This window comes from Pelmatolapia mariae, linkage group LG17 (assembly GCF_036321145.2).
Source record: "Pelmatolapia mariae isolate MD_Pm_ZW linkage group LG17, Pm_UMD_F_2, whole genome shotgun sequence".
In the NCBI taxonomy this organism is placed as follows: Eukaryota; Metazoa; Chordata; class Actinopteri; order Cichliformes; family Cichlidae; genus Pelmatolapia; species Pelmatolapia mariae.
The window spans coordinates 2,246,091-2,268,294 of NC_086242.1; the positions used below are offsets into that span (position 1 = coordinate 2,246,091).

The 22,204-nt window shown below is 42.4% G+C and overlaps 1 protein-coding gene and 1 non-coding gene across 2 annotated transcripts in view; one reads left to right on the forward strand and one right to left on the reverse strand.

Moving 5' to 3' along the window:
• The window catches only part of hmcn1 (hemicentin 1), a 90,915-nt gene that overhangs the window by 24,465 nt on the left and 44,246 nt on the right, over positions 1 to 22,204 (reverse strand). The window contains exons 13-47 of the mRNA XM_063460559.1: positions 22,058 to 22,185; positions 21,814 to 21,927; positions 21,464 to 21,622; positions 20,482 to 20,673; positions 20,283 to 20,378; positions 18,701 to 18,828; positions 18,444 to 18,588; positions 17,291 to 17,403; positions 16,037 to 16,196; positions 15,543 to 15,708; positions 14,855 to 14,982; positions 14,248 to 14,499; positions 14,038 to 14,133; positions 13,276 to 13,470; positions 13,050 to 13,180; positions 12,083 to 12,230; positions 11,512 to 11,638; positions 11,264 to 11,418; positions 10,426 to 10,704; positions 9,822 to 10,103; positions 8,755 to 8,863; positions 8,503 to 8,672; positions 8,147 to 8,301; positions 6,795 to 6,918; positions 6,565 to 6,666; positions 5,729 to 5,905; positions 5,385 to 5,536; positions 5,005 to 5,128; positions 2,958 to 3,133; positions 2,692 to 2,788; positions 2,350 to 2,472; positions 2,078 to 2,233; positions 1,207 to 1,488; positions 926 to 1,093; positions 135 to 248 (exon numbers count right to left, since the gene is read on the reverse strand). Of these exons, the coding sequence (XP_063316629.1) occupies positions 135 to 248; positions 926 to 1,093; positions 1,207 to 1,488; positions 2,078 to 2,233; positions 2,350 to 2,472; positions 2,692 to 2,788; positions 2,958 to 3,133; positions 5,005 to 5,128; positions 5,385 to 5,536; positions 5,729 to 5,905; positions 6,565 to 6,666; positions 6,795 to 6,918; positions 8,147 to 8,301; positions 8,503 to 8,672; positions 8,755 to 8,863; positions 9,822 to 10,103; positions 10,426 to 10,704; positions 11,264 to 11,418; positions 11,512 to 11,638; positions 12,083 to 12,230; positions 13,050 to 13,180; positions 13,276 to 13,470; positions 14,038 to 14,133; positions 14,248 to 14,499; positions 14,855 to 14,982; positions 15,543 to 15,708; positions 16,037 to 16,196; positions 17,291 to 17,403; positions 18,444 to 18,588; positions 18,701 to 18,828; positions 20,283 to 20,378; positions 20,482 to 20,673; positions 21,464 to 21,622; positions 21,814 to 21,927; positions 22,058 to 22,185 (5,423 nt within the window). The remainder of the gene's footprint in view (positions 1 to 134; positions 249 to 925; positions 1,094 to 1,206; positions 1,489 to 2,077; positions 2,234 to 2,349; positions 2,473 to 2,691; positions 2,789 to 2,957; positions 3,134 to 5,004; positions 5,129 to 5,384; positions 5,537 to 5,728; positions 5,906 to 6,564; positions 6,667 to 6,794; positions 6,919 to 8,146; positions 8,302 to 8,502; positions 8,673 to 8,754; positions 8,864 to 9,821; positions 10,104 to 10,425; positions 10,705 to 11,263; positions 11,419 to 11,511; positions 11,639 to 12,082; positions 12,231 to 13,049; positions 13,181 to 13,275; positions 13,471 to 14,037; positions 14,134 to 14,247; positions 14,500 to 14,854; positions 14,983 to 15,542; positions 15,709 to 16,036; positions 16,197 to 17,290; positions 17,404 to 18,443; positions 18,589 to 18,700; positions 18,829 to 20,282; positions 20,379 to 20,481; positions 20,674 to 21,463; positions 21,623 to 21,813; positions 21,928 to 22,057; positions 22,186 to 22,204) is intronic.
• Positions 9,056 to 9,137, forward strand: trnas-aga (transfer RNA serine (anticodon AGA)). The gene has a single exon. It is a non-coding gene; the product is annotated as a tRNA-Ser (tRNA).

Sequence of the window (22,204 nt, forward strand, 5' to 3'; positions counted from 1 at the left end):
CACCTCCTCCACCTTTTCGAGCATGGTACAATTTATGTAAATGCACAGTCACTTTAATTAGACAATATTATGGCATAAAGAAAAACCAATAAAAAACCCCAAAACATGATACAATAAATTTTCTATTTTCTCACCAAGGATGTCAAGGTCAAAGGTCTTCCTCTCCTCCCCAGCGCTGTTAGACACGATGCAAGTGTATCTCCCAGCATCCGCTGCTGCAGCATGCATCAGACGCAGGCTGCGGCCACCTAGAAGTTAAATAAGTCCATTATTATTATGTTTCTATAACCACGTGTAATGTCTTTAAAAGCTAGGTCAGAAGAAAAGTACATTTTTTTCCAGAAATAAAACATGACAAGAACACGTAAACAGGCTTTTAAACGTGTTGAAATGACATTAGCCCTTTCTGAGCACTGAAATCAATCAACACAGAGAAGCTGAACTCTTAGAACCACAGCTGTTCAAACATTTAGGACATAGTTTAATGATATTTCAGACTAATGTCAGTCTCAACAGCCAACAGCTTAGCTTTGCCACAGTTAATGAGAAAATAAGTGAAAAATAATGACATATTATTGAAACAACTCCAGGTTTGACAACATGAGTGTCATTAGGATTCACTCGACACTTTGTTACAGTTTCCATTTCCAACTTTCAAATTAATAATAACATTCTTTTGCTTCCAAATTCATTTTCCCCCCCAGCACCCAACAAATCTTGATATGTGATTAAAAACACAATTTACAGGAGTTTTTCTGCTGGTTTTTCACAGAACTGGCTTCTGCATTTGGCCGTGGTCGCAGTGATTCCATAATATTATTATTGGCAGTGCATTGCAACTGTTGAAACCTCTGAAACCTAGCTGGGAAGTAAAAAATCAAGACTAAGAACTCGAAAAGTCACGAAAAGTAAAACAGGAACAGACCTGAAAGGATGCGCACTGAACTAGTCGTTTTAATTGGCTGACCGTCCTTCAACCAGGAGATGGTAGGAAGAGGGATGCCAGAGGCCTCGCAGATCAGAGCAACTGGGTTCCTCATGACAACACTCACATTTTCTGGAAACTGCACCTGCCCAATTATACTTGGTGGGACTGAAGATGAGAGAAAAGGAGTTAGTGGACACAAAGATGATTTCTTTGATCATTATGAAAACACAAAAAGATCGACAAAACTTTAATCCCTGAAAGCAATTCCTATTTCATACCGTGCACGCTGATGTCATGCTTGCTGTCAGCCTGTCCTGCCACGTTAACAGCGATGCACGTGTAGCGTCCCGTGTCTGACACTTTGGCATCTTTAATCTGCAATAACCTCCCCTCGTTCAGGACCTTTGCACCATGCTGGCCTGTGATCGGCCGTCCGTCTTTCAGCCACGTGACCGCAGGTCGCGGCACACCTTCAGCATCACACTGTAGCGTCACATCACCTCCCTTTATCACAGTGACCTCATCAGCGTCGCCTTCGGTGCGTCTGATGGAAGGACGGACTGAAGTGAGAAAAGCGGGTGAGTGGTGTGTCATTAAAAAGATGAGATAAGAGAACCTTTTTACTGTTTTTATCACCTTAACTCTTTCCCCCATAAAGACAACATTTAACTACCCCCCCAACAACTTAGTATGAATAAATAAAGACTTGGTTTGACAACCTGTAGAATAGGGCAGCTCTACTTATCTGTCTAAGCAAAGAGATCCCCATTACTAACTTCTGATGCACATTTAGTTCAGGAAACAGACTCGAAATGAGGCAGAAACTGCTCCGAGAGAAACAAGAGTTACCCCCAGTAGGTATGATATTATTGTACGATCTACTGTGCAATATAAAGCGCCTTGAGGCGACTGTTGTTGTGATTTGGCGCTATATAAATAAAATTGAATTGAAAATTGAATTGAAATCGAGTAGGCTTCCAAGAGGAAAAAACAAATTTCTAGATTTAAAACACATCTTTCTAGATTCCCATTCAAAGCAGTAACTTACCACCTTTCAACTAAGCTGATTTTTTCATAGTTTACAGCCTGTATCCTTTATAGGCAAAAAGGCAATTGAAAAAAATGGATGAATCAGTGGTGTTTACACACCATAAACCTGCAGGCTGTACTCCTTGGAGATGGTGCCAGCTGCACTGGAGGCTGTGCAGGTGTAAGAAGCAGCATCTGTCTTCTCAGCACTGGAGATCTGCAGCTGACGACCTCCTGACAAAATCCTGACCCGCTGGTCAGATTTCACTTCAGAACCTGGAATATAAACAAAACACAGGACAGGTGAGGCATTTCAGCACGCCACCCGCACATGTATAGTTTTTGCTCTTGGGCTGCGTCCCCACGTTTGATCAAAGCAGAAATTCGCTTACCATCCTTCGTCCATGTGAGACTCGGAGGCGGTATGCCACTGGACTCACACACAAGCGTGATGAGACTGCCTTCAACTACCGTCAGAGGAGACGCCTCCTCAGAGCCTCGGATACTGGGAGACACTGTAATAGCAAAGGGACGCCAAAAGGAGGCAGTCACACTGCATGCATTAGTACTAGTAAATGAGCGACGCATAAATATTGATGATGGGCTGCAAAGAAAGATCAGAATCTACTAAAAAAAAAAGCTTTTTGTTTCTATTTTGTCTAACAGTCCAAGAAAGACTGAAAAATCTCTTCAGGTCAGTGCAAATGCATGACAGTGACACAAGACCAACTTACCCCACACGTTGAGGTTATAGTTCTTCTCTGTTTTGCCAGCAATGTTTGTGGCTTCACAGGTATATCTGCCTGAATCCTGCACATGCACCCTGCTGATCTACCAGTTCGTAGACAGAGAACAGAGTTTTGGCAAAAACTTCAGGCCAAAGAAAAAATGCAACTAACAGCAGGAGAGACACGGTCATCATTAAAAGGGACCTCTTAAGATTAAAGTTAGCCCTTCCAGTTGTCTTTTAGCTATATTATGGTTGTATGATGAACTGTACCTTAAGCAGACTACCATCTGCTGACACAGTCAGACCAGGCTTCCTAAAGAGAGGGCGGCCATCTTTGAGCCAGGACAGGGTGGGTGGAGGGACTGCATCACTCTGGCAGTGCAGCTCCACGGGTTGACCAAGCATCACTGTAGCGTTCACCTCCTCGCCCTTGATGTTAGGTGGCACTGTGGCAAAACATGAAGACGAGCTCCTGAAAAGGCTTCTGTCATCGAATGAATACTTTCTGGGATGAAATCATTTAAATGACACGATTCTGAGTAGATCTTTTGTAGTAGGGTGCGTTATTGTGAAAGTGCTGCTTTGTCCCACAAAGCACACTAAACTTGTTAGATTACCTCATGGGTAAACAATATAATTGCTTCCTGAGCAGCACAGGCGCTGTTTGTTGTGCATCTGGTGCTCTTTAAGCTCCAATTCCATCCTGGGTTATGACGGCATCATTAAACCAGTTCAACATATTTTAGTGACATTATAAATCTGAGTATCTTCGTTTCCCAGAAGGTTATGAAAGCTAATGTCACTGGGAATTGCTAACATGCACTGAGATGGAAAATGAGTAGGGATTAAAAAATCAACAAAAGCAAAGATGGCCGTTGCTTTGATTTCCAGCTATTTCAAGAAGTTCTGGACAGGATGTGTATTTGCCACTGAGCATCTGTGCAACGAAAGCACACGCCTATGAAATGAACTGACTTTGAAGTAGCTTAGGAAATCATTACTCTGGGAATAATAATGTAATTATTTTAACAGGAGGCAGAAATCCCAGAATATATGACATGAAAGGCGTTTTGTTTAAGACTCTGTTTACAAGTTTTTCAGAAGACAGTCTGCTCTTCTTTAGAAAATGACAGCAGGCCAATGTCCCTTCAACTGTGGTCGCTGTTCAGACAGAGCCCAAGTCATCGGAGAAGGACGGGAATAGGCTATCAGCTTGGTATTTGGCCAGACGCAGGAAGCTGCTGAAGAATGGTACCAATTACCACAACAAATCTGCCTTCATTTCAGTGGACAAGTTCTTTTTCCCTCCTTTCTTTTTGATCTCTGCGAGGAAAATCGCATCTTGTGGATGTTTGCATTCTGCATGCATATACGAACAAAGATCTAAACACAGACTCTACAATCCCATATATGTAAGATGACATGTTTCCTATTACCTCAGTGACATTAGCTTTGATTAGACTTGTATAACAGCTGAGTCGCCATCAAGCTCAGCTCTGTTCAGGAGGCTGACAGCGTTTATTGAAATGCTAAACTCAGTCAAGCTGCACTTCCTCTACACGCACATGTTTTGCTCAAGGCTCTTGCCAGATATTGTTTCTGTATTATAATTCACAGCCTGGTGCTCAGTCTGGTTCTCTGCTGAAAGACATTTGACAGTCAGTCATAACCATTATTTAGCAAAACAAAGTGGCTGAGAAGGAGCAGCCGTAACATGCATGACTACGATTAAACTCTAAAGAGAAGAACCAGGGCATGTAACGAGAGACTGCACTATAATGTTAAAGCTTTTTAAAAAGGCAACATTAGTGATCCACAAATAAACAGGTGAAAGTCAAAACCTTGGATGGATGACAGATAAATCTGTTTTTAAAACTATTTTATATTTATATGGTAAAATACTGATACTTGTGTCTTTAGTATAAACAATAAGTTATTTGAATCGATTCATATTTCATGGATGTGCATTTATTTGAACCTAATGAACATGCATTCATCATGCATTATCTTCTGCTTATCCAATTCAGGTTAATGGTGGGACTGGAGCCATATGGCAAGAGGCAGTATGCACCCTGGACAGGTCATCGGTCTGTCACAAGGCTAACACAGATTGTTACACAAATACTCTCACATTCACACCTACAGCAAATTTAGAGCCACCAGTTAACCTAACCTGGGGACTGCAAATGATGTCAGACACAACTTTTCTAAAAAATAACAAATAAAGGATTAAAAAAAATTTATGTACCATACATGCTGTTTACCATACTATACTATATAGGTACATGTATGCAACAACAGCTGTTCATGTTCTCACCATAAACCTTCAGGTCATAGTCTCTGTGCTGTTCTCCTCCAGCGTTGACAGCCACACAGGTGTACCTGCCTGTGTCGCTAACCTGTGCGCTATCCAGGGACAGCACTCTGCCACCAGCAAACACCTGACAGGCAGACGGAAACACATCAGAGGTCACATCACTGTGCTCGGCTCACACACAAACTCACAGCACACATTCGTTAAAAGGTCTGCAGAAGACTTTTATTATTATCTAACACAGAGCTTCCGCACACCTGCAATGTTCAACATATCATAACCTGAGGATAACGTCACCTCGCATTTTGCATCACAACAGATCTCTGGAATGATCGTTATACAAGCCTGGCACAAAGTACTAAGCATGAATGTAATGACGTCACCTGTATGCCATGTGAAACACTTGCCACAGGGCTGCCATCTTTGAGCCATGTGATACTGGGAGCAGGAACCCCTGTAGCCTCACACTCCAACCTGACGGCTTCATTCACGACAACAGTTACTGTACCGCCTCGGCTGGAGATGACCGGGGGCACTGCAAGGCACGAGGATAAAGCACTCAGTCAGTGATGATCTGCAACGCCACTGGAGTTGTTTTTGTTTTTCAGCTATCCGCATTTTGCCATTATTTGTCAGCGACTAATCTCTAACTTATAGAGATAGTATTACTCATGAATAACCAAAAAGTTTAGCATACTTCTGCTTAATTAATAAAAAAGCCACCCACCAAGGACCTGAAGTCTGTGAGATATCTCAGCAGCTCCAGCCAGGTTTACAGCGACACATCTGTATATGCCAGCATCAGACAGCTGTGCTCGTTCAATCTCCAGCATCTGGCCACGCTTCCGTAACGTCACACCAGCTGCACTGGTCAGAGGTCGGCCATCTTTGTACCAAGTGATAGCTAAGGCACGAAGGACATCAAAAATACTTTCAGCAAAATAACTATTAACCCTCTCAGGCTCAAATTAAGTTTTTGTTGCTAATGCACAACCAAGTCCTGCAGTGGTACTTCTGAGTAGAAAAAACTCATAAAATATGTATGTGGGGTAATCAGGTTGTTAGTTTTTAACTGTTGCAAATCGGCAACGCCTGCCTTGAGAGGGTTAAACAGAAAACTAGGCTTAAAAGAGATTAATGAGGATTTTAGTTTATTTAAAAACTGAAGACAATGGCAAATAAAATAAATGTTGGACTAAAATTAATTAAAGTCAAAGTTTATTATGAAGAATTGTAATTTAAAAAACATTTAGATTAAAATTTAGAATTTTTAAAGTTTATAAAGAATTTCCGTTGCCAAGTTGTGGTTATAACATATATCATGGTTACATAGATACTAAATTGTTGTACTGCAACACTTGCTCTAACAATGAAGAAAGTGATTTTACAATAAGAACCTAGTTACACATGAATTTATATGTAGCAAATTTTTTGAGTGTTTAGATCATCCAAATGGAAAAAGAAGGAGTGGGAAGAAACTGAAGCTGTTTGTAGGAAAACTACACTGTAAAGGCTTTGAGTGCGCACAGTGGGACTGAGGAGGTTGTTAGTGAACAGTCTTACCAGGTAATGGGCTGCCGGCGGCCTTGCACTCGAGCTCAGTGGAAAAGCCTGACAGAATGGTCTGGTTAATGGTCTCTCCGGAGGACAGGATACTGGGAGGCTCTGAGGGACACAAACAGAATTACACCCAGAAACAACAGCTTATTATTATCAACTCTGGATATAGGAGGAGGAAGATAAGCGAGACAAACATGCAGAGCGAGTGATTTGTATATCCATAAGTAAGTTACCGTGGACGCTGAGTCTTATGTGCTGCTGAGCTTCACCAGCTGCGTTAGTGGCCAGGCAAGTGAATTTCCCAGAATCCTCCAGTCTTGCCTCTGTAATCTTTAGTGTCCTGCCTGCTGACTCCAGCTGTGGCAGATACAGAGAATTCAGATTGGTAATTACTGAGCAGTGAAGAATAAGGATGAATCAGTTTCTGCTGCTTCTGCTTCTTCGTCTTCTAACCTGTTAGTACTCTTAAACCTTACGCCACACCTCCTTTCTTTTTGCTAGGAAATTTGGGAAATATGTGATTTATTGAAATGTGCAAACATACATGGAAATGCAGTATATGAAGCAAAAGCAGGCTAATGGGTGTGAAAGTCAATATTTGGTATGACCAGCTTTATTCTTCAACATAGCCTGAACTCTCTTCAGGAATAATAGTCCAGCTTCTTGAAAGCTCTTCTTTGGATGTTGGCTGCCTTTTGTTGTATTGTCTGTCAACATGATCCCACACGCTTCAGTAATGTCGAGGTCCAGGCTCTGGGGAGGCCAGTCCATGACTGATAATCTTCCACTGTGTGTTTTTCTGTCCAGGTCTGCTTTTACTGCACTGACAATGTGCTCGGGATCATTGTCAGATGAAAATGTTGCCAATCACATGTTTTTGAGAAGGTATGTCAGTTTTGACAAGATCCCCAACACCAGCCCCCAAAAGATGAAGGCAGATGGCTCACCTGAAGAGTCAGACGCATCTCTCAGGTGCTGTGTCGGCTCTTTGTGGGATTTTTTCCTGTTTCTTAGGACAAAACTTTCAGATACTGTTCATCTGTTGTGGATAGGTGTTAAGCCTGACAGTTCTTGTCTAGTTTCCAAACATTTTTAAGGATACACTGCACACCATGTTGAGATATGTCCAGTTTTCAGATTAGAACTTTTTGGTAATGATGTTGCTTTTTGCAAAAATACTCATTTATGCCTGCCAAACTTGTTTTTGACATTTGTTGCAGATTTGGTTAAAGAATCGATGACAGGCTGCTTGTAACAAAGTTATAAAGATACATTTTACAAAGTGGTTGTTTGCTACTTTGTTTGTTACATATAGATACAAAATTACAAGAAAGTCTGGCTCCTCGAAAGCAAAATATAGAGAAATGAGCTGTGTTTCCATACTGAAAGCACTGTTTATAAAAATAAGTAATAATTTGAATTGCATCAAGGAGTGGGTGTGGAGGGAAGAGAGAGGGAGAATTTAGGTTTGGCTGCAGATATACAGCATGTATGGATCTGTGGTTCACCTGAAGAAGTTCATACTTCAGTGATGATTGATTTTAAAGTGAATAGCTTGAAAATGTCAGACAATTAAGGGACCAACCTGCAGGTGCTCACTAGTTGCGTCGACTGGTCGTCCATTTTTAAGCCAGGTAATGGTTGGAGGAGGAATTCCACTGGAGATACAGTCTAGACTCATGGGCTTGTGGAGAATCACTGAACGTTCAGTAGGTCCATTGGTACGGATGGATGGAGGAACTGCAGAGGTACAGAGGGCAGGTTTTTATCCTTGAAAACATTTTACAACTGAAACTGAGGAACAAGGAAATTTAAAAAAGGTAAAGCGAGATTTTGCAATTGCAATTGCAAGCTTGCAATTAGAGTTTAAGGAAAGTCATTTACATCTAAAAGATGCTGAGATGGGTCTTTTTAATTTTAAAGTAAGTTTGTTTGTTTTACCTTGGACAACCACACTGAAGTCCTTATTATGGTTTCCTGCCTCATTGGTGGCCACACACTGAAAGAGAGCTGTGTCAGAGACCTGAGCACGAGAAATGACTAGGCGTCGCCCACCGGCTGCAATCCATAATCCTTCACCTTGTCGCAATAGCTTTCCGTCCTTATGCCACCTGGGAAGGAATTAACTTTACAGTGACTTTCAGTAAGGCCTATTTGCATTTGTTTAACTGTGTGCAATAGACGAGCTCTTACGTGATTACAGGTGCAGGTGTTCCCGCGGTGTGACACTCGAGCTCCAAAGGTGTGTTAAGTATAACTGTGGTGACCGTCACATTATCAGATCCATCGATGAAAGGACGAACTAGGAGTGAAAATCATCATTGTTTTTTTTTTATTCGTTTTCCTGACATTTTAGTTTATGCTCAATAAAATAAACTCTTACAAAGATTTCTAGCATATGTGAGGCCAGATAGATCAAACCCACAGTGAAGTGACAGGACACCGCAGATAAGAATCAGCAGAACACAAGAGCATCGGCTCAGCTTTCACACGAGTTGTCGTGGCCGAGTGGTTAAGGCGATGGACTAGAAATCCATTGGGGTCTCCCCGCGCAGGTTCGAATCCTGCCGACAACGGCGTAACGCTTTTCTCAGCTGTCAGACAGTTAAAGAGCAAACCTGACAGGCTACAGTCGCCAATTTTCTGATAGCAAGTACAAATTCAGAAAATCCTGTCAGCAGTGTGTTTGAAATAATGCACAGCTATGCAATGACGCTTGTTTGGTACCCAGAGGAGATGAATGTCTTTCTCACAGGCATTTACTCCATAAATGACAGCATCACGTCGGTAAGTCGGCTGTACTTAGTCCTCGTTCTTACCAGTTATGAAACACATGCAACTGAGCGGCCAGTTTAGATCACACTTTTTTTCCTGTGATGTTTCTACTTGGCAGAATTAAATGTTGAATTCTATTACCAATAAACGTTAAGTAGACTAAATTTTCTCAAAGCAAAAATACTAATTTGGATACAGTAAAGAAATCGGTGTGGAACGAACAACAAAGCCAGACCAAACACTTCCTGGGATAACATGCAAGCAAACAAGCAGGTCAACTTCCTACAAACAGTATAATGTACATGACTTAAAAATGCATTGTGTGCATTTTGGATGGATAGAAATAGCCCAGGTGTTTCCCCATCAACTGTAGTTAGGGTGATCTGTGAAAAATCACTATAATGACAGCTGGGATAGGACTCTAAGAAGAAAATGGATAGGGATGTAGTTATACCAGAAATCAGCGATTTTCTGTGTGTTTATACCTAAAACTCTGACGTCATATTTGACCTCCTTCTCCCCGGCGATGCTCGTCGCCACACAGATGTAATGTCCCGAGTCTGAGACGGCAGCCGAGGGGATTTCTAGTTTCTTTCCCTGCTCGAGCACACGGACACTTGCCCCACCGTGTACAGGGACTCCATCCTTCAGCCACGTAAGAGAGGGTGGAGGGTGTCCTCCAGCCTCACACTCCAGGATCAGAGATTTACTGAGAACCACTTTCCGTTTGATGGGCCCTTTATCCCCGCCTGTGATTGTGGGAGGCACTGCACAGGAGAGGTCCATAAAAGGGCGCCACGGAAAGAAGAGAACGTGACAAAGGTTTAAAATCTTATTTGCATTTGACACATTTCAGGCTTTTATCAGGCAGAACTTAAATCTGGTTTATGCTAAATCACCAAATTATGCTTCAGAGCCAATAAAGGGTTTTTTAAACACAGAGATGATGGCAGTTTTAATTTCCAGGACTTGTTCTGGACTTGTTGTAAACAACATCATTTAAATTAATTTTTAACAGCTGTTACTTTAAGCTGACACAAAACACAGTGAACACAAGAAATGTGTGTCGATATCACTTCTGGCTCTTACAGTAGATGTCCAGCGTGTAGCTTTTCTCAGCGCTCCCAGCCACGCTGGTCACCTTACACGTGTACTGTCCAGCATCAGAGGCCTGTGCACGAACGATCTTCAAGTAGCGGCCTCGCTCTACATATTGAGCCTGACGGCTGGACAGGATGATGTCTCCTTTTCGGTGCCAGGTTATGGAGGGAAGCGGCACCCCACGTGCCTCACACTCCAGAGTTACCGCAGTGTCCAGCAGCGCTGTCACCTCTGTGGTGACATTACCTCCTTTGATGGAGGGGGGCACTGAAATAAACATATAAACATACTGAAATTTGTAATTCAGCTACATTTGTCCATGTTAATTGTGCTAAAAGATGTATGCACAGTATACAGTAGTGTGCATAAGTCTTGAGCCACCACTCATTTCTTTATGTTTTGCTGCTGCGGAGCCTGATTTTCCTGAGCAGCAGTTCTCCAGGATTTCTGAAGGTCTTTCAAAGTTTTGGAAATTGGCTGCTTTTACACTCATTTTCAGTAAAGTCCTTGTACATGACCAAGGTACATGACCCTGAATTATACACATATTTCTACACATGACAGACAGCTTAGCAACAAAACTATCTAAAAGAAATACCACAGTTTGACAGCATAAATATTTTTAAAGCGCCAGGGTGATTCCTGAAGCTCGTTTTGGCCCCACATACTATACTTCCATGTATGTTTGCACACTTTTCCATAAATAACTGCATCTATCCATCTATTTTCTATTTCTCTGGAAATGATGGGTGGCTCAAGACAAGACACGGTGCTGTATTTACATTACAAAATTTACTTTGCACACTGCTTAGGATTACACACTTACCATAGACACTAAGGTTAAAGTCCTTGGACTGTTTCCCAGCTGTATTGGTGGCACTACACTGGTAGCGGGCCTGATCTCCAAGACGGGCACTTTTTATTCTCAGAACCTGACCCCTGTTTGTGACCTCCAGATTGGGATCACCAAGAAACACCGGCCTAGAAAGGATTAAGAATAAGAACGAGAACAGGAAGTACTGACCAATGAATGTTCAGCCAACTTCATTTCTTTTCACTTCAGAGCATGCTTACTTCCTGTCCTTGTACCACTGGATAGCAGGAAAAGGGATTCCCTGCACCTTGCACTCAAGAGAGACAGCTTGTTTGATAATTGCTGAAACATCTTGAGGAGAGCCCGAACCTATAATTGTCGGTGGGACTAAGGAACCAAGAGAGAAAAAACGGCTTTAATAGTACAACTACATATTCATATTTAAACAACTTTCTCATTGTGCTGCAGTAATGTTGCCAATATCTCACAAATTCTGCAAGTTCTGCACGTCCACAAGCTGAGCAGCTCTTATTTTAACATTTAAAAACACCGTAGATTAATCAGTCAAACTTTATTCATAAAACAATAAAAAAGTTTTTTTTAAGTATATTAAAATTCAGAAAGTAACAATCAGGAAGAGAGCACGGTAAAATGTGAATATAATATAATTTATGTCATATGTTCTCTCGTTTTTGGTCTAAATACTTTTTTAATGCAGCTCTGAATTAATTGTACCGAACTGAGAATTGTGGGTAAATCTAGGAGACAGGATTGCATTAACCTGCAGCACAGAATAGTCTTTGTGTGTCGCCACTGACTGTCTTTACTCACCAAGCACATCCAAAAAATAGCTTCTTTCGGCGTTTCCTGCGACGTTGATGGCTTTACAGCTGTAGCTGCCTGCATCTGCTGTTTCTGCCTTCAGCAGTCTCAGAGTTTTTCCCATATCAACAATCTGAATGTCGCTACTTGCAACTACCTGTCGATCAGCATAAATAAAATCACAGCGTAACTGAAAGTTTAGGAAATGCTGTCTGACAAATTCAAAGATGTCGCTGTAATAGGATCTAAACAAAAACACAAAAAACGAGCTGCTGATACATTTCTCAGCAGATTTGGAAAAAAATAAAGTGGCTGCGGTCTACAGAGAGACAAACCTAATTTAAAATGTATACAAAACACAAAAAGTGTGCAGTTCTTGCTTAGAGCCAAGAAAACATTCGGAGAGAAGAGCGTAGATTTAGATTACTCGTAATTAGCGGATTAAAGTTCTGATTTCACCATCTGTGCCTGGCAGGGAAAAAATATTCAGCAGCCAAGGGAACAAAAAGCAGCCAACTAACTGGGATGTTACAGCAAAGTGTGTGATAATCTCTGTTCTCCCCTCAATTTATCATTATTATTCTGTCATTACAGCTTTGAGCATATTGAAACCAAGGCTTCTTTGGCAGGTCTTTGTTACACACACACACATGGATGCGCACAGGCTCCACACACATTTAGAGTCTGTTCTCTTGGACAGCGCACCCTGTGATCAGAGCCCATTAAGTCTTTCAAGGCTTAAGGCTTCCATAATTGAATAGAAGGAAGGGTCATTATAATTTCTCATTACTTTTTCTCATGTAAAAAGAGACCACAGTCTCATGACCGCAGGTTAAATACGGGTTATGCAATTTATAGCGCTCAGTATGTGTATTTGATTTATGTACCTGTCTTTTAAAGGTGTAACCTTTACACACATGGCAAAATGATATATGTCTTTGTTTCCATCCAATATAATCAATTAGACTTCACATACAGGAGCTCCATCCTTGTACCAGGTGATGACAGGTGTTGGAGTTCCTGTGACGTCACACACCAAGCTGGTGGGCTGGCTCAGGACCACTGACAGGTTGCCGGATGTTTCTCTGTCACGGAAATCTGGGGGTACTGTGGAGGTGCCAAAGGTAATGAATATATTATGAAATGTAGGAATTTTATTTTTGAACTAGAGGTGCAAAATACTTAAAGAACGGGTCAGTCACCGTTGACTTTGAGCTGGTACTTCCTCTCAGTGGATCCAGCGTCGTTGGCAGCGGTACAGACGTACTCTCCATTATCCATCGGTGAAACAGAGGCCAGAATCAGCAGTGTACCGTCCTCTAGGATGGACACGCCAGGCTCATTACCTGTCAGCTCCTGGCCATTACGCAACCAGCGAATCACTGGCTTGGGAAGACCTGAAGAAGGGATGGAGACAGGAACACTAGCAAAAGAATTCCAAGGCAGAAAAACAAAGTTGTTCCTGCAACAGAAAATCTGCACTGTACTCTTTTTAATAAATGCACCAAACTATAATTAAGCACCTAGCTAGAATGATGGCATGAGCTGTTACACCCCAACACGCCAACTCACGTTCTCATTTCCCTGCCTCAACCTCTCTTCCCTTTTTCTCCATTTGTCATTCGCTCTCAGAGGTATCGATGAGAGGTGCCGGGCTCAGGAGCTGGCATGGGCCCTCAGTTCAGTTCAATACATTTTACTTATTTTTATAGCAGCAAATCACAACAATCTTCACCTTCATATTGTAAGTCAAAGACCCGACAATAATAGGGAGAAAGGTTGACAAATCCCTATGAGCAATCACTTGGGGAAAGTGAGAAGACAAAACGTCCTTTTAACAGGAAGAAACCTAAACCACAGCCCCTTGCCTAGCTTGTTGCTTCATTATGAATAGACGTGCTTTCATTTGCATTTGGTTGTGATCCTTGTTTGCGAACTGAAAGCTAAAGATGGTAATACAGCACCTTTGGCAGGGCAGGGGAAGGCGATACGCTGATTGGCAACCCTCTCCTGCAGAGGACTGTTGAAGGGGGGCTCCAGTACTTCAACAACGGGGGGCACTGAAAAGATGCAAACACACAATCAAACATATCACACACCTTCCAAAGCATCTATAACAGTTAGTATGGAGCGTCTTAAAATTGAGCGGTAGAGTAATACTGTAAGTTGCCAACCTTGAACTACAAGCTGAACTCGAGCCTCATCTCTGCCTGCAGTGTTGGTCGCTGTGCAAGTGTAGGTTCCTTCATCATCCAGTCCCACATTGGTCAAGGCCAGACTGCCATCAGGTGACACCGGGTATCTTTTACCATCCTTGGTCCAGATTAGCACGGGCTTTGGGAATCCCTTCACCACACATGGCAGCTCCACAGGGTGACCCACCTGCACCTTCATTACCCTGGGGCCAGCATGAATACTCGGGGGCACTGCAGTAGAAAGGACATGATTTGTCAAGCTTTTCTTCTGCCTCACCTGAAGCTGCATGATATTTAGTGCAGGAATTTCAGCCCAGGAGTTACTATAGATTATGTGTGTGGCTGTGAACTATGTAATCCCAGGTGATATTATGTCTGAGCTGCACCTCTCATTTAGGTAATTGTGAGTACTGAATGAGTAGTTTGACTGTCTGAAATCTGAGAAATGGATAGCACAAACTGTATATGTTCAGTTATCTATTTTCATGGAGATGGTTGCAAATATCACTGTGATATTTTGACAGTTTTTACATTAGATGTCAGGAATTTTTACATTCATCATAGATTTTTAATCTTCTAAACTTACCCAAAATGCTCAGCTCAATGGATTGCGTTAAGTTTCCAGCAATATTGGAAGCAACACACACATAAAGTCCACTGTCTGACAGCCTGGTCTCTAAGATCTTCATAGACCCAGAGGGAAGCTTTGCATGTCTGGAAGAAACGAGAACATACTTAAAAACCAAACAGGAACAAATCAAAGTCTGGGTGAAACGCATGGCTGCAAATGTCGAAATATTAAGAAAAGAAACCTCAAACACACTCACACACTTATAGTTTCCACTCAGTGACTTATTCGGTTATTACATAAAAAAAGACACTTTGGTAATTCTTACTAATCCACCATCAACCATAATTATAGTCAGTTTGCTGGGCGCATAGTAGGAGCAACAGATCACAGGGAGGAGTATGATTACTCAGTCATCTTAGAAAACCACAAACTATGCCCTGAGGTCATAAACGGTTGACAAAGCACTCCATTGTAGATTACAGTATATGTAGGTTCTCTTTTAAACAACAAATCAAGCTCTCTCATTGAGGTTAAAACCAAGATATTGTGATTTTAGCCAAACTTAAGCAAATGTGTCATTGACACGGTGTATTGTACAGCAGAAGGTGATTTTGTCTGGTGTGACTTTAATGAAAATGGCAGAATAAAGTCGTGTACAAGGGCTTATCAGTTGGCAACCTCTGCTTGTTTGTAGGTGTTTTACCTGGGAGAGTACGGAGAGATTAGTTGCCTCTCTTTGGCCCAACTGATGATGGGAGGCGGGACACTGTGGACATCACATGGCAAAACAGCATCCTCGCCCTCGATCACCGACATCTTCGTCGGACCTGCTGAGTGTCCGTCATCGCCAACTTTGGACCTCGGTCGGACTGGGCGGTCAAACACACAGACACATTTAATTCATTTCAGTTGCTCATCCTTCCTCGCTGTAGATGTAGATATGGTCAAGTTGACCTGCTGAAGTTCAAACCGAGCATCACACGAGGAGGAAAGGAGATTTAAGCGACTTTGAATGTGGGTGATTTGTTGGTTACTATCATCTTTTAGGGTTTGCACAGAATGTAGACTTGGTAAAAAATGATCAGTGTGATCCCAGAAACCTTAATTTAGCAATAATTTCTTGATGTAAAATAATACATTTAGCCCCCGTGTTTCTGTACAGATTATGTGTAGCCTTCAGCTGGTGATGAGGTTTACCATAGACCGTGAGCTGGACCTTCCTGGAAGCATGGCCAGCAGCATTAGCAGCAGTACAGATGAACTCTCCAGTCTCATTTCCAGAAGGCGAAGTAATAAGGAGGCTGCCGTCGGGATTCAACGAGAAGGCCGAACCACCCAAGTTCACTAGCTCCCCGCCCTAGAAAACAAATCACAGCAGGGCTGGATTTTACTTCATCAGCTCAGCTTTAACACTTGATTTGTTGTCCAAGACAAAGAAGTGTGGTTTGACCTACTAAATACTTAAATATAAAAGCAGATTCTTTGCCCGCTTCTTAAGCAACAGGGCTGTGAAGTAATTATTACAAACGTACAAATCATATAAACCCAAAGCACAAAGCCAGTGTGATGTTAGTGCAGCGGGAGTGTGTCATATTTCAGCCCTGCAGTCACTAACATGCCATCATCTGACTGATGTTATAGAAAACAGCAAAGGAATCAGAGGGAATCACGTTTTAACAGCTGGTGCAGAACTTAGTAGGCTCTAGTTTCATATGTCCCTGTAGCCCTGTTCACTTTAACAGCAAGGCCTTTACAACTCTGAGGAACAAGTGTAAAAGACTGAAAAGAGGGAGGGACTGTCCACATGCATAGACTAGCTCAAAATGTGAGCGCTCGAAGGCTGAAGACACCGTGCAAGCTAATGGACGCAGGTAGATTCCACGGTGCAGCACATCAAACATGCACATTTACCCTCACAGAGGCATTTTCCAATCGAGCGCTATTGTCTCGCCAGAGCTTATCAGTGAAGGAAACACTGTGCAATCCTGACCGCTGACACAAAACAATGCAGGAACCTGTTCCTTTGTAGTGGAAAACAATGCATCCACATCTGGAAGGTTTCCACTTGAGCTCATCGCTGTTCAAAACCGCACAACCAAATCGCATAAACACAAACGCTCTCTGTGTTAGCCATAAAACAGGCAACAGGAGAATAAAGAGGTTCATCTGTGCACGGGTACGCGAGTCAACTGATCCTTTAAGTGTGAGGGAATCAGGGAAAATGGCTATTAAGGAAAAGGGGAATTATTTACTCCTTCCAAATCATCAGGTGAGAAATTGCGATGCAACCTGAGCAATATTAAGTGTTAGTTAACAGCTACAGTTAACTATTAGTTGTGTCCTTCATCCCTGTGTCATATGGTTTCTCTGTGTGTGGCACTGAAAATTATTTGGCAGCATTTAAAGAGACTTGGCTTTTTTTTGGGTTGTTTCAAGTGAAGAGATGCACACCTTTGTCCAGGTGATATCAGGAGCTGGTACTCCAGCGGCACGGCAGGGGAGAGAGATGGGCGTTCCTTCGATTGTGCTGAATACCTGAGGGCCATGCTGAATGGTGGGAATCACTGCAAAAATGAAAGCAAAAGAAGATACGGAAGAATTTCATCATCGGGCATTTATAGAATCTACTCCATGCATTTTGTCCTCTGCGTTGAATCTGTGCCTGGATGTCTCCACATCAGTGCCACCACTGATTTCCTGTGTGTCTCACGAGCATCTGGAAAGAAGCTGTCCATGCACTGCTCAGTACAGATGTTCCTATTTTACTCTTGTGCTTTTTTTCGCTCTCACTCTCTTTTTTTGTGACTCTGTCACTCCAAGGACTCTGCAGAAGAGATCATCACTCGGAGGCTTGTAACATTTTTTTGGAAATATGATTTAGCTAAACAACTGCATCACGTGGAGTGTACACAATACAAGACACAACATGGTGGTGTTCTGGCTGCACATTTTGCAATCTCTGTTAAAACAGTTTCTCATGACTTACTGCAAAATCAATACACCGCTGCACAAGTGATTTGTGCATGTCTACATGAAAATGACCTAACCCCACTAATTTAAAGGAGCCGCTGCTTTAATATACATGCTGCAAACTGTTCCTGTTTATGTCGGTGGAATCTGCCAGCATCTGATTTTAGTAGAAATGGAGAACACGTTTTACTCTCTCACACACTTTGCTTCAAAGTCTACAATTCCTTCAGCAGCTCCTGGGTTTAATGCGGCCTTTACATATTCCTATTCCTGAGCACAAGAGCCTTCACAGTGGAAAGGAGACATTAAATTAAATTATATTTAGAGACATCAATGCAGAAACAGCCCAGGTGTGCTTAATGATATCAACCCAGGCTCGGTTCGGTTAATTGCATTTCTTCAATTCTCGTTACATATCCATATCTGTCCTCGTAAGTGTGCTAACAAAAGAGTGACAACATTGGTCAACTGTCTTTAAAAAAGTGTTAGTGTGGATAGGTCACAAAAGTCAGCCCGCAATCCCAGTAAAACAGCTGATCTCAATGCTGAACCTAATAGATGTCTGATTGGTGGGAGGATAATGGGATCATCCACTTGTCTGTGTAGAGATTTTATGCGTTCTAATGTTTGCTACCGTAAACGTTGACAGCGGTTGTGTGGTTGGCGGCCCCGACAGCGTTCTCAGCCAGGCAGGTGTAGTCACCCGCATCATCCAGCCGAACTCTGTCAATATGCAGACTGCCATCCCTCCTCACTGACACATACTGGTCTGAGGTCACCTGACAGAATGCAAGTTTGAATGAAATCCTCTTTATTCAATCCAGGGCAAGAATCAAGGTGTGCAAGATGTGGAAAACAATTTAAAAATCAAATTCCTCTCTGTGTCCTCACCAGGCCGTAGTTGTGCAGCCACTGCCTCTCGGGCAGCGGATTCCCACCAAGCAGCACGCAAGGAAGAGTCATCGGCTGGTCCTCGATCACGCTCAGCACAGCCGGACTCATCGCGATGGCGGGTGAAACTGTGGACACCATTTGGACAAGTTTACAGATGTTATGAGAAGAAGTAAGTAAATCAAGGACGCCGATGGCAAAAAAGTTTTTATACAGTGTGTTCAGTATGCATCCAGTATGACGGACAGGGAATGACTGTTCGTACAACTGCATCATCAATACTGTATGTACAGTGTGCACTTTATACAGCTGCTAGAACCACGCAAACACGCCTTTGTATGTATATAAATACAAACTTGTAACATCACATTTGTGGAAATAGTTTGAGGGTGTTAACACAATCAGTGGTGACATCATCTGTAGGAGATGGACAGCAGGGTGCTGGTGAGGGGAATTTAACGACCACCCTGATGAGCCTGGGAACGCGTACGTACAGTGGACACACCAAGTTCCCAAAAGAAACTGCCGTACATTTGCATTTGGTATACAGTCGAGCAAAAAAACTGAATGCACGCCACGAGTCGGTAGCTTAAAGAATCACTTTTAGCAGCAATAATCTGAAGTAAGTCTTTTCTGTCTGACTTTATCAGTGTCTCACATGGTTGTGGAGGAATCCTGGAACACGCAGTGTTCAGTTCAGGCATTTGTTTAGGGACAGCTGCCTTAAAATCCAACAGCATTTCAGCCAGGTTGATGTCTGGACTTACGGTCATTGCAACATGTGATTTACCTGCCACTAAAACGCAAGTCTGTGAGTCCTCTAAGGGGTTTACTAGATTGTTTGGATAATGTTAAGGCATGGATGGCTTTACACTTTCTTAATTTAAAGGAACAGATCTTTTTTTTTTTTTTAGAGACAAGAGGCTTTCTCTGGGTTAGGATTTTCTAATTGTGCTGTCATGAACTTTAACATTTAACATACAGACTGTAGAGTCTGATATGTTGCTTTTGGGCTTTTTACAATCTCTCTGAATTTTGCACAGTTTGACCTCAAGATGAATTTGCTGGGAAGTCCACTCCTCAGAAGAACACGCACCTGAACGCACCAGCAAACCGCCAAGACTTCTGATTTTATAGAGGCGCTCAGACTTACTAATAGGATCAGGTAATAAAGTGCTACCTATCCCCTCACATTCCGTGGAAGCATTAAGAATGTACTTTCTTTTATCCCATGAATGTTGTGAGGCATGTTGTCAGTAGGGAAAAGCTGCAGCAGCTGAAGCTGCATAACAGCTGGGTGGGTCTTTGCCTTCTAACCTTTGGCCTACATATAAGAGCTCAGTGTGTTTTCCACTAAAGAGAAGCTGTGAAACAGAATTAGAGAGTTAACAAGGTTCGTGTGTTCGAACACGCTTACTGAAAGGTGCTAACAAACTCCCAAGATACACAGGAACTCATAGCTTCAGCAGCCATGAAACCGATATGTGTGTGTTTTGAGAGCGACAGGGCTAACTGAGCAATTTGGAGGTTACGGTGCTAGACCAGAAAAATATAATAGTATCAAAGAAATGAGATTTCTTACCTAATCCAGTCACAGTGATGCTGGCCTGGGTTTGGATCTTGCCAAACTGATTCTGGGCCTCACAAATATAAACCCCCTCATCTCCCACCCATAGGTCTGAAGGAAAGAGGGACATTAAGGTATAAAATAACAATATTATAATAAAATAAATATTATAATAATAATAATAAAATTCATATACAGCTTAAAAAAATCTTACTGGTGATCTGTAAATGCCCTTTGCTCTGTGAGATAGTGCCATGTGTGCGAGGCCTGTTGAAAAGTGGCGAGCCGTCCCCTCTCCGCCAGGCGATCTCTGGTTCAGGGTAACCTTGGGCATAACAGGGCAGGGTCATGTTGAAGCCGATGTCCAAAGCCACATCTGACGGCTCTACGGTGAACTTGGGTGCAGCTAGAGCGGTGAAGAGACCAAAAAGAGTAGAAGATGATGCACTTTAAAGACAGTCTGTCTGTGTTTTGGGTTGTTAGTTACTGATTCTCGGACTCACGCGTACAGCTACTGTGGACAGTTTGCACAATTAACCTTGCAAACATGTGAATCCACCTCTGTATGACCTTCTTAACTGTAGGTGTAAACCAAACACTTTTTGTTCTTGGTCTGGCAAAGAGCGCATTCATATATAGCACATAAAGACGATGTTTCAAGGCTCCAAATAAAGTGCTGCCAGGATTCAATCAGTGCTTCTATTGTTCTCTTTGGCATGAAGATATGTCACACTCAGGTCATCTAAGTAAAGCGTGTGTATAGTGTAAAATATGTTAGAAGGTACAAGTATTTTAACAACACCATCTTCAGGGAACATGTGCTTATGTCATTTATACATCTGGCCCCTGAAAAAGGTTTCGCAGTTCTGCACGAGTTCACCGAGGGGATAAAGTCCCAAACAGAGATGACTACCCCCAATACCTCTGAGTTAGCTTCTGTTTAACAGCTTTGGATTTCAATTTACTTTTGCAGGGAAGGATTTGTAAGTCTTCCTGAAAAGAAAGTAAGAGCTGTAGCTATCCAATAGGACTGGATGGCAAAAACAATTCTCCCTTAAAGCAAATATTAAAGCTGAAAACAGAAGCAAAGACAGAAAACCTCAGTCGCACGACATTAGCAACATGCAGCACAGGAAACAAACAGAGTAATTAACTCTGCTTTTTAGAGAATGAACAAAACTTGGTCCCGCTCTCACCTCCAACGCTCAGAGAGATCCGTCCTGATGCGGTGCCAGCAGCGTTGACAGCCAAGCAGGTGTAATCTCCAGCATCGGCATTCTGGGTCTCCTTGATGGTCAGCGTCCCCCCCGATGTGTCCACCTCCAAGAGGGACGATGGGCGGAGCTTTGCGTGGCCTACAAAACAGAGCAAGTACAGCAGTGTAACAAAAAATAAGTGTTTTGGTGTGGCGTGAGCAAATAATGGAAAAATCGACATCTTTTTCTGTGCATTGAACTTATACGTAATTCAAACTGATTGTGGGAATATGTTGACAGTTTCCATTTTTCTTTATTTTCTAAACCTGTCCCGTCCTCTGAGATGCTACCTTTGTACCACCAGATCTCAGGCTGGGGGATTCCAGATGCTGAACAGGCCATCACAGTGGCTTCTCCAACACCAATAAGAATCTCGCTGAATGCCACAGACACTACAGGAGACTCTAGAAAAACAAAAAATAGAAAAACATCAGTACCATGAAGGGAATCAATGGCAATGCAGTGCACGTGATACATAAAATATATTAGTAAATGTTGTGTTTGCTTCCAGTGTCTGTGAATGTGTGCGCTCACCAATGTAAGTGAGGATGGAGGTCATTGAGTCGGTCCCAGCCTGGTTGCTGGCCAGGCAGCCATACGCTCCTCCATCCTTTTTCTCCATATTCTTTATAACCAGAGAGCCACCGGGAGTCATCCTGTGTCTGAAAAGATCGGCATTTA